Raw genomic sequence first — 11,507 nt, 5'->3', positions numbered from 1 at the left:
ATTGTTGTGACGAGCGCAACCGGGAAAGGCTTCCGGCGAGGTGGGCGAAGCCTTGCGACAAACGTTCCGGGGAGGCGGCAGCAGCGTCGGAAATCGCCCGAAGTTTCCCTTGTTTATTCCCGCCATGAACGAAGCGGGTGAGCCGGGGGGGGGGGGCGACGGGGGGAGCCCCGAAACGGGCATTGTTTTGAATTTCGGTTTTGAACTGGGTTGGGTTTTTTTTTAGCCTTTCTGGGGGAGACGGGAGTCTCTCCCCCCGGGAGCCAAAGAGGCAGGGAAAGGAAAGGATGGCAGAGGGAAAGGAGAACCGCAGCTGGAAGTTAAACAGGTCGAGTTAAAGAGGTGGAAACGTCAGGTCTCTTGCAGACTGGAGGGTGTGGTGGGAAGAGTTTCCTTTCGGGTCAGCAACCTTCTGCCGTGGCGTTTCTTTAGCATTGCAAAATGCATGTCGAGTCCTAATTATTTTATTATTATTATTCCTCTTTATAGAGCCTCCTGTCTGTCCGCCTGTCTATCTATCTTCCGTCCATCCATCATCTCTCTGTCAGTCTATTCATCTATCCACTCACCCATCTACCCATCCATCTATCTATCTACCTATCTATCCATCTATTTATCCATTCATCCATCTATCTATCCATCTATTTATCCATCTATCTATCTACCTATCTATCCATCTATCTTCCGTCCACCCATCACCTGTCTGTCTATTCATCTATCCATCCATCCATCTACCTATCTATCCATCTATTTATCCATTCATCCATCTACCTATATCCATCTATCTTCTGTTCATCCACCATCTGTCTGTCTATTCATCTATCCATCCATCCATCCATCCATCCATCTACCTATCTATCCATCTTCTGTCCATCCATCTGTCTGTCTAGTCATCTATCCATCCATCTACCTATCTATCCATTTATTTATCCATTCATCTATCTACCTATCTATCCATCTATCTTCCGTCCACCCATCATCTGTCTGTCTATTCATCTATCCATCCATCCATCCATCCATCCATCCATCCATCTACCTATCCATTTATTTATCCATTCATCCATCTACCTATCTATCCATCTATCTTCTGTTCATCCATCATCTGTCTGTCTATTCATCTATCCATCCATCCATCTATCTACCTATCTATCCATCTATCTTCTGTTCATCCATCATCTGTCTGTCTATTCATCTATCCATCCATCCATCTATCCATCTATCTACCTATCTATCCATCTATTTATCCATTCATCCATCTACCTATATCCATCTATCTTCTGTTCATCCATCATCTGTCTGTCTATTCATCTATCCATCCATTCATCCATCTACCTATCTATCCATCTTCTGTCCATCCATCTGCCTGTCTATTCATCTATCCATCCATCCATCTATCTACCTATCTATCCATTTATTTATCCATTCATCCATCTACCTATCTATCTATCCATCCATCATCTGTCTGTCTATTCATCTATCCATCCATCCATCTAGCTATCTATCCACTCACCCACCCTTCCACCCCCACCTCATCTATCAATCTATCTATCCATCCATTTATCATCTATCCCTTCATGCATCTACCTATCTATCCATCTTTCTTCCATCCATCATCTGTCTCTCTTGTCTATTCACCTATCCATCCATCCATCTACCCACCCACCCATCCACTCACCCACCCACCCATCCATCCATCCATCCATCCATCCATCCATCCATCCATCTATCTATCCATCCTAGCTCTCTCTAAAAACATTACTTTTCTGAAAGTGGTCCAAACACTATAGCCTATGATGCAAGTAAGTGAGAAAGTGTGGAATAAATGCTAAATATTCCCTTTGGAAGAGTCTCACAACTGCAAAATGTTTTCAGTCTATAAAATGCGAAAGGAGCCCTTTTGTAAGCTTCGGGATTTCTAATTAGTGTTACTTTTTCTGTTCCACCTCTGCAGAGCTAGTCGATGCCTTTAACACCCAGATGAGGCAGGATCCAGATGTTGCCTCTGCAGTGGCTGCCATCCGGGTATTACTGGAATTCCTGAAGAGGGACAAAGGTACAAAATGCCTTGGCTTTGTATAGTGTGACTGTTCTGGCAGATAGATAGTAAATCACCGGAGGGTGGAATTATGCTAAAATTCTATTTAGAAATCCTAATCCTAAATCAGAATTGATATATAATAAGTCACATTGTAGGATATGGATCTTGGTATCTCTGTTCGCTAGCTGGATTTGTGTTAAATACTTTGGCTTTTGTCTTAATCCTATCTGAACTGTAAAATAAGACTACGAAATATTCTTTGTAAAGCTCTATTACTCATTTCTGGGGTCAAAATCGCTGATCTGGAAGTTAACACATGAACTTACAGAAGTGAGAGTGTGTTCCCTTCTTAAGTTAACTTTTATGACTTCCCAGCTTCCTGCCTCAGTTTATCTCTCTCTATATATAAAAGCCCACTCAGTCATCACGAAATCTCCAGAACCGTAAAGCCTACAAACTTGAAATTTGGCATGTATGTTCCTCTCGGCGTCTACGTGCTCGCTAAGAAAGGATTTTTCAAAATGACCATCAGCTCATTAGTATTTCTTATACAGTATTTAACACGCTCTGATGCTAAGGCGTTCTACTCCCCCTCCCCGCCTGAAAAGAACTCTGTTCCAACTGCCAGTTGCCTCACATTCCGTTACCTCAGTTCAAACTGGCAGACGTTCCACTCCTTCCCTCAGGAGCGTTCTGGGGCTCCTTACAGTACTAAACGTCGGTACCTCACCAAAATGCCTACGCCTTCTACCTATGAAACCGATTCTGGACTCAAGGCAGCGGGAGCGATATTCTCTTATATGTTTCAATCACTGAGCCATTGTGAACCAAATTTCTCCTGCATAGCCTGAACACATAGTTTTGTTGTGATGCACGGGTATCCAGCTAGTATTCTATACTCCTAAGATGGAAGTTGTAAAAACTGAGTGTAGAATAACAACTTTTTTGTTCACAAGCAGCTTTCTTTAACCTTTTTATTCCCTCAGGTGAAACCATCCAAGGACTGAGAGCCAATCTAAAACAGGCTATTGAAACACTCTCTCGGGTCGATTCCTCCGTAGCCATTTCTTCTGGGGGAGAGCTGTTCTTAAGATTCATCAGTCTCACCTCTTTGGAAAACCCGGTGAGTTTCCCTCATCTCTTTAACGTAAATATTCGTCACCCAACTTCCGAATGTTTTAACCAGTGGTGGGTTTCAAAAATTTTTGGAACCTACTCTGTGGGTGTGGCCTCCTTTGTGGGAGTGGCTTGCCGGCCATGTGACCTGGTAGGTGTGGCTTGCCAGCCATGTGTTTTCTTTCTTTCTTTCTTTCTTTCTCTCTCTCTCTCTCCTTCCTTTTGTCTCTTTGTTCCTTTTTTCTTTTTTTCTTTCATCTCTCTCTCTTTTTTCTTTTTTTATTTATTTCTTCCTTTCTTTCTCTTTCTCTCTCTCTCTCTCTCTGTGTCAGTCTGTCTGTCTCTGTGTTGGGGTGGCAGTGGTGGGTTTCAAAAAAAATTGGAACCTCTTCTGTAGGTGTGGCCTGCTTTCCGGGTCCACTGGTGGAACCTCTTCTAACCGGCTCGGTAGATTTGACGAACCGGTTCTACTGAATGGGTGCGAACTGGTAGGAACCCACCTCTGGTTTTTTAACATTAAAAAGTGCCGAATGTGGCTTCAAGAATAATGTCGCTCTGATAAAAAAATGGATTTTTTTCCCAAACGCTTGAAACAGTACAAAATGTCAGGGATCTATCTTGGCAAATATGAAAAGTCAAAAGGGCTCCTCGTACAGATTTCATTTTTACGTGTTACGATGCAGAGTTAAGTTTCCACGCATTTTGAGGGGGTAAGAATTTGTGTGAACCCACCACTCCCTCACTCACCTGGGTAAAGATGCTGCTTGTTTTTACCCAACGCAGGTTTTGACGTGTTTCTTTAATCTTCTGTATCATCTTTCAATCTCGCTGTCTCCCGCTTTTGTTCCCCAGGACTACTCCAAATGCAAAGACATCATGATTGAAAGAGGAGAGGTCTTTCTTCAGCAGATTTCTCTTTCGAGGAAGAAAATCGCCAAGCTTTGTCACAACTTTGTGAAAGATGGCGGTGTGAGTAATGCGGGTTTTACGTTTAGTATTTTTTTTCCTTTCTGTTATCAGGGTTCCAAGGGACACCCCCAACGAAAAAGGAGGCTTGAGTTTCCTCAAAGTTCCACTTTATTAGAGATGTCATATCGGCACATCTGGGAAAACCCGAATCTGAAAGCTTCCAGGTGTTCCCCACCCAAATGAACATTCAGGTCTCTGCCCAGCACCCACATGTCCATCCCATGGTCCAATCAAGCACCGTCCAACACTGGAGATGCCTCCCGGTCAAAACATCACAGCTGCAGGGCCAGATGACCTTGATTTTCTGAGAAGGAATGTTGTTATGGCTACATATCACCCATACTCTCTATAATCCCCCCTTCCCATTTTCCCACAGCAGAAAATGTGGCAGGCCTGAAGGCCCAATGTAAAAGATCTTTTTTCCCACTTCCTGTTCTTCAGTAGACTAGAATAGAATCCTTTATTGGCCAAATGTGATTGGACACACAAGGAATTTGTCTTTGGTGCAGATGCTCGCGGTGTACATAGCAGTTAGACTTATATACTGCTTCATAGGGCTTTCAGCCCTCTCTAAGCGGTTTACAGAGTCAGCATATCGCCCCCACAGTCTGGGTCCTCATTTCACCCACCTCGGAAGGATGGAAGGCTGAGTCAACCCTGAGCCGGTGAGATTTGAACCGCTGAACTGCAGATAACAGTCAGCTGAAGTGGCCTGCAGTACTGCACCCCTAACCACTGCGCCACCTCGGCTCTTAAATATACTAACATAAACATAAAAAGACAAGATGCATTCATCAAAAATCACAAGGAACAGCACTTAATGATAGCCGTAGGGTAGAAATCAGCAATCAGAAAACAATCAATAACCATATAAATTGTAAGGATACAAGCCACAAAGTTACAGTCCTGCAGTGATAAGTGGGAGGAGATGGGTGAGAGGAACGATGAGGAGACTAATAGTAATAGTGATGCAGCCTTAGTGAATAGTTTGACAGTGGGGAGGGAATTATTTCTTTAGCAGAGTGAGGGCGTTTGGGGAAAAACTCTCCTTGTGTCTCGTTGTTCTGGTGTGTAGTGCTCTATAGTGTCGTTTTGAGGGTAGGAGTTGAAACAATTTGTGTCCAGGATGCGAGGGGTCTGTAGATATTTCCACAGCCCTCTTTTTGACTCGTGCAGTGCGCAGGTCCTCAGTGGAAGGCAGGTTGGCAGCCATTGTTTCTTTCTGCCGTTCTGATCCTCCTCCGACGTCTCCGTCTGTCTTGTTGGGTTGCAGAGCCAAACCAGACAGTGATGGAGCTGCAGATGAGAGACTCAATCCTTCCTCTGTAGAACAGAATCTGCAGCTCCTTGGGGAGTTTTGAGTTTCCCGAGCTGGCGCAGAAAGCACATTCTTATATAATGTTCTTGTAACATTCTTAAATAATTTGGTATTTATTCGATTTGTAAGCCGCCCTATTCCCCGAAGGGACTCAGGGCGGCTGAACAAAAACCAGGGGAAGGGGAAAACAGATACAGAAAGTAAGACAAACAGGACAGTGATACAACAATTTAAAAAACACAGCAAGCACAGCAAATTCGAGTAGTGGGGGGGAACTCAACCCCAGGCTTGCTGGGACAGCCAGGCCTTAACGGCTGTCCGGAAGGCCTGGAGGGTGGTGAGGGTCCGAATCTCCACGGGGAGCTCGTTCCAAAGGGCTAGAGCAGCCACAGAGAAGGCTCTCCTCCGGGTGGTCGACAGCCGGCATTAGCCGGCCGATGGAATTCGGAGGAGGCCTAATCTGTGGGATCTAATGGGTCTATGGGAGGTAATTGGCAGGAGGCGGTCTCTCAAGACAGTTGTCAATATAACACAGGCGATCTTGGATCATCTAATTTATTTAATCTGTCATTATTTGTTTAGTAAGACTGTGATGGGATTTTTGTTTTGAAGGCAGCTATAAAAATAATCTGGAATAAATACGTCATTTAGCCAGCCGGTGCTGGGGGGATGTAATATTTTCATTCTTTTCCTATATTTCTCCCACTTGTTCCATTGCATGAGAAGAGGAACTCTTCCTGATTGGTATTGGTATTGGTATTTTATTATTTGTATGCCGCCCTTCTCCGGGAGGACTCAGGGCGGCGAACAATTCAAAGGGGAAAAAAAGGGGGAACATAAAAAACAAAATACAAATAATAAAAGTAAGCAACAGTCGCACAACCATACGTGTCCAGAGGGGAGGGAACTCATCACCCCCAGGCCTGCCAGCAAAGCCAGGTTTTGACGGCTTTTCGGAAGGCCTGGAGAGAGGTGAGGGTCCGAATCCCTGCGGGGAGTTCATTCCAGAGGGCTGGAGCTGCCACAGAGAAGGCCCTCCCCCGGGTAATAGCCAGGTGGCATTGGCTGGTAGATGTCACCCGGAGGAGGCCAACCCTGTGAGATCTAATGGGTCTGTGGGAGGTAATTGGCAGCAGACGGTCTCTCAAGTACCCTTGATTCCTTGCCCCCAACAGAAAAGGGGCTGGGGACTGATAGCGTAAGCCACAAATGGAAAAGAAAAACATTTGGGTTGTCTTTCCAGAAAATACTGACTCACGCTTACTCAAAAGTGGTTCTCCGAGTGTTGGAAGCAGCTGCACAGGCCAAGAAACGTTTCAGCGTCTATGTCACGGAATCGCAGCCAGATCGAGCAGGGCAAGTAAAAGAAAAGAAAAATATTTTCCCCTCGTTAGAAAAAGGTAGAAAAGTCTTTCTTTCTCTTGGTGAGGTTGTCTGAAGGGGTTTGTTTTGGATTTGAAATCCGTAGCCTAGGGATCGGCAACTTTTCTTGGGTTTATCCATGGTCGGAGTACTGGGGGTTGAAAAGCTCAATAAATCGCGCGCTGGCAGGTGTGACCCATTGGCGGTTGTGATGCATATTTTGAGCGACAGGGAGCTGCAGCAGAGGCCACGTGCGGCTCCAGAGCCTGTGATTTTTGAGCAGACACCCAGCTCGGTGGCTTTTTTTTTTTTTGTAAAACGAATAAAAAGCTGTTTTAAAAATAGGAGGAGTAACCAAGGGACTTCCCATTTAAAATTTGTTTTAATCAATTCCTTTGTTTAATAAAAGGCAGGCTGTAGGATCCAAGCGATGCTTCTTATGAAATGGACTCGTTTTAATCTGCGTGTCCTGACTTTTAACATAGGCAGAAGATGGCAGAAGCCCTCAAGAACCTCGGAATTCCTGTCACCACAATTCTAGATGCTGCTGTAGGGTAAGTCTGATGGGTTAATATAGGCAATTTCCCCAAGCAACAGGAGATAAAAGCCATTTTAGGGAGATTCCATTGGGAAGAGTTAAAACAGAGCAACGTAGCATATTCACAGGAAAAGTGGCATACGACAATCATGTCTGCCAAAACGCATTACATAAAACCAAGACTTAATTGTGACCCGTCAAAACCGCGGTCCACTAAAGCGCGCCCGATCAAAGCGCGTACGTGACGTCATCAGCAGCGCAACAAATAAAATTAAAAATAAATTAAAATTAAATTAAAATTAAATTAAAGCAAGCCGATTCACATAAAGGTAAGGGTTAGGGTTAGGGTTATGTTAAGCGTTAGGGTTAGGTTTAGGGTTAAGGGTTAGCGTTAGGTTTAGCGTTAGGTTAAGGGTTAGGGTTAGGGTTAGGTTTAGGGTAGGTTTGGGGGGGTTAGGGTAAGGTTTTCGCGTTAATTTTAAATTTACCGCTCACAGCGTGCCGTTTTCGTCGCGCTGTGATGACGTCACGTACGCGCTTTCGTTGAGTGCACTTTAGTCTACCGCGGATTTGTGGTGGAACCGACTTAATAATGGAGGAGGTAGCAGATTGATGTAAGCTTTGACTTACGACTGTAATTGAGGTGGCAACAGATTTGGACAGTGGGGAGAGTTGGGGAGGAACCTGGGCCAGTCCTGGAGTCTGGGGAAGGCTCTGATGAGGGCTTTGTGTCAGGGGCAGAGAGGGGTCCAGGGCTGTCTGCCAGTTATCAGCTGCCTTCGGTCAGACATCAGTGAGGCAGAAGAACAACTGGAGCCTGTTCCCCATGTGAACTGCCAGGAGAAAGGAACAGCTAAGGAACAAAAGCCAACTCAGGAGTAAAGGCACAGGTGGACGGTGAATGGCCCCTCCCATAGGGTATAAAAGAGGAGCAAAAGGGGAGTGGAGTTTGCAGGAGACAACTAGTTCAATTCATTCGGGTGAAGACCTGTTCCTGATTTCTTGCCAAGTAATTGCTGCTACAGAGTGGCGTTTGGAAGATATCGGCCTGGCAGCTCTCCAAGCCCGATAAAGGTCTGTAGTTGTGAACTCTCTCGAAAGACTTTGCTGGAGAGGAATTCCCTTTAAAGTAAACAAAAGGTTTTTTTTTTTTCGGGACCAGGAGTCGGCTTTTTAGCTTTTGGGAAGCCGAGGTCAGCACATGGACAAAGAGCCCCCTTTTTCTGTCTCTCTTCAAAGGTACATCATGGAAAGGGTCGATTTGGTGATCGTGGGCGCGGAAGGCGTCGTCGAAAACGGCGGGATCATCAACAAGGTGAAGAGGGTTTGTCAATTGTGCAGCGACTTTCCAAATGATTCGTGTTTGTGTGTCCAATTCTCCCTTTTGCATTCTGGCTTAGCACAGGTTTTTAACCTGTGAGGACAAAGCTAGTTGATGGACGTACAATCACCCAGCCACCTTTCATGCCTAAAGCAGGACTAGAATTCACTGTCTCTTGCTGATTGGCTCAACAGCACCCAGCTGGCTTTCATGCCTTAGGCGAGGCTAGAATTCACCTCCTCCTGGTGATTGGCCCACAATCACCCAGCCAGCTTTTGTGCCTAAGAACTCACCTCTTCCACTTCTGTTCAGAAAATTCCAGCGAGTCACATTGCTGCTTCCTAGGGCCTGTCCTAACCATTGTACATCTTTTCTCCCCCTGCTTAACGTCGTCTTCAGATTGGGACCAACCAAATGGCGGTCTGCGCCAAAGCGCAAAACAAACCCTTCTACGTGGTCGCCGAGAGTTTCAAGTTTGTACGGCTCTTTCCTCTGAACCAGCAGGATGTCCCGGATAAATTTAAGGTAAGAGAATGCCAAGTGGTAAAGCATCCCTGGCCTGCTCTTGAGTTGCCATGGGCAGGAGGTGGGGGGGGAATTGATGGAGCAGCACAGCAGCCACAACCAGAAGCACATTCCACGCATACCTTTCTCAAGGCTGTCTCCCGGGCTACCTGAAACAGCCAGAGGGGCGTGATCACTGCAGCCTGGCGAAAGTGCTCCGGTTGGAGAATGTGATTTATGACACACCCTGGGAGGAGTGGGGGGAACAGGGTCATAGTTGGGATGTAAATTACGTGGGGTCAGAGCTGGCTTCACTTGGGGTGCTGACATGTTGCTTCCAATAAATAGCTAGATTTCTTTTGAAGCTTGGGTCAAGGCTCATGATTTAATCAGGGCATCCGTAGGAACCCTAATTAACTTCTTGGTTGAAACAGAACCTGTAGCCGGCTGGAAAGGTTGGCCTTCATTATCTGAGAATTGGTATTTTTCTCCGCTGTTGTAACTTCGCTCACTAAGCGATTGGTTGCAAACCGAGGACTACCTGTAATCCACCTTGAATACAGGTACTCTTTGACCTACGATGGAGCCGCAAAGCTCTGTTGGTAAGCGAGACAGTGGTCAAGTAAGCTTTGCTGCATTGTATGACCTTCCTTTCCAATTGTTAAGAGAGAATCACCGCCATTGCTAAGTTAGTCACACGGTTGTTAAGTGAATCTGACTTCCCCCCCCCACTCTGCTTGTCGGAATGTTGCAAAAGGGGATCACCTGACCTTGTCGGGACACTGCGACTGTCATAAATACGAGTCAGTTGCCAAATGCCCGAAATTTGATCGCGGGACCATGCTTCAACCCTCGTGGGAAAAACAGTCGTGCCCCCTTTTTTCCAATGACTTCGTAACCTTCAACGGTCACTGTTGGGGCCCAGCAGGAGCTGTTGGAGCTGCCACCAGACTCCGACAGCGAGGGGCCGTATGAGTCGGCTCTGGAGGACCCTGGACAGGGTTCCAACTCCGAGCAGGGCACAGAGAGGCTGGTTGGCCACCAGGAGGCGCCTGAGCCTTGGACCAGTGAGGAGGAGACAAGGGAGAGTGATCCGGACGCCAGCAGTGAGTTGTTCCTGGATGCATGCCATCGAAGAGCTACTAGGCGTCAGGAACAGTTGCGCAGTTACAGGAGGTGATTACGCTCAGCTGGTGGTCATTAGGCTCCTCTCCAGACTATAAAAAGGACTGCTTGTACACATGCCCCTCTTGCAGAAGTCAACGCATTGACTAAACGTTGGAGAACTTTTGTAACTAGCTTGGCAGGCTGGATTGCTGCCAAGGCTTGTCTGAGTTGCTGCCAAGGTCCTGATCTGTTTGTTCTGCTTGGCTTTCAGCTACCGAGGTTTTGGTCTCTTGCTAATAAAGTACATTCCAGTTAAGCTTGTCTCGGCATTCGTTACTGGACGGAGGAGGGGGTCAGAACAGGTCACTAAACAAAATGTTGTAAGTCAAGGACTACCTGTATGGCAGGGACAGAAGTGTGTGTGTGGGGGATCAGTTTCAAGAAGCTAACCAAAGCTGCCTCTCTCCAATAATGGTAACTGGACTTTCTGAGGGGTTTTTTTTGAAGAGGTTTCACTTCTCATCCAAGAAGCCTCTCCGGCTCTGAAGAAGAACTGAACTGAGAACCGAAGAAGCTTCTTGGATGAGAAGCAAAACCTCTTCAAAGAAAAAAACAACAACCAGAAAGCCCAGTTGCCTCTTGAAAATAAAAAAGCATCTTTCAGGACAACCACGATTTGGATGGCTTGAGAATCTCCCCAGACATTTGGTAACTCAGATCATTTCTTTCGCTCTCCGCAGTACAAAGCAGATACGCTGAAGACACAGAAGCCTCTCCTGGTCGAACATCCTTGGATCGATTATACGTCCCCGTCGCTGATCACGCTGCTCTTTACGGATCTCGGGGTCTTGACCCCTTCGGCTGTGAGCGATGAGCTGATTAAACTCTATTTGTAGAGGGCCTGCCGGCGCGCATGGATTGCAGGCAGTAAATGTAAACATAAAAGCAGGGAACTTCCTGAACATTTGCCAATTTATTTTGCGGATAATTTTTTTTTTTTAAAGATAGCCATTTATACAAAAAAAAAAAAAGAAGAGCTCGCCGACCAAAAAGTAAATTATTGGAATAAATCCACTCAGAAGGAAAACCAAGGTTTTGTTGTATATTTCATATATTTTTTGGTCCACCTGTTGACCTGGTGGCGTGGCCTGCCAGTGGAGCTGGTAGATTCGGACAGTGAGGAGGTTGGGGAGGAACCTGGGCCAGTCCTGGAGTCTGGGGAAGGCTCGGAGGA

At 46.0% G+C, this 11,507-nt stretch overlaps 1 protein-coding gene across 1 annotated transcript; it reads left to right on the top strand.

The window, feature by feature from the left end:
• The first annotated feature begins 16 nt into the window (after nucleotides 1-16).
• EIF2B1 (eukaryotic translation initiation factor 2B subunit alpha) lies at nucleotides 17-11,235 on the top strand. Its single transcript, XM_087705543.1, has 9 exons — nucleotides 17-137; nucleotides 1,952-2,053; nucleotides 3,025-3,161; nucleotides 4,007-4,123; nucleotides 6,685-6,801; nucleotides 7,293-7,357; nucleotides 8,581-8,656; nucleotides 9,062-9,187; nucleotides 11,014-11,235. Exons 1-9 carry the CDS (start codon nucleotides 125-127, stop codon nucleotides 11,167-11,169), a joined length of 909 nt encoding a protein of 302 aa, XP_087561669.1. The 5' UTR covers nucleotides 17-124; the 3' UTR covers nucleotides 11,170-11,235.
• The last annotated feature ends 272 nt before the right edge of the window (nucleotides 11,236-11,507 follow it).

This window comes from Thamnophis sirtalis, unplaced genomic scaffold (genome assembly GCF_051295495.1).
Source record: "Thamnophis sirtalis isolate CommonGarterSnake01/CBP01778 unplaced genomic scaffold, rThaSir2_p1.2 scaffold_2, whole genome shotgun sequence".
NCBI classification, from domain to species: Eukaryota; Metazoa; Chordata; class Lepidosauria; order Squamata; family Natricidae; genus Thamnophis; species Thamnophis sirtalis.
Note: the sequence above shows the minus strand (reverse complement) of the source record. Positions and strands in the feature narration are given on the sequence as shown.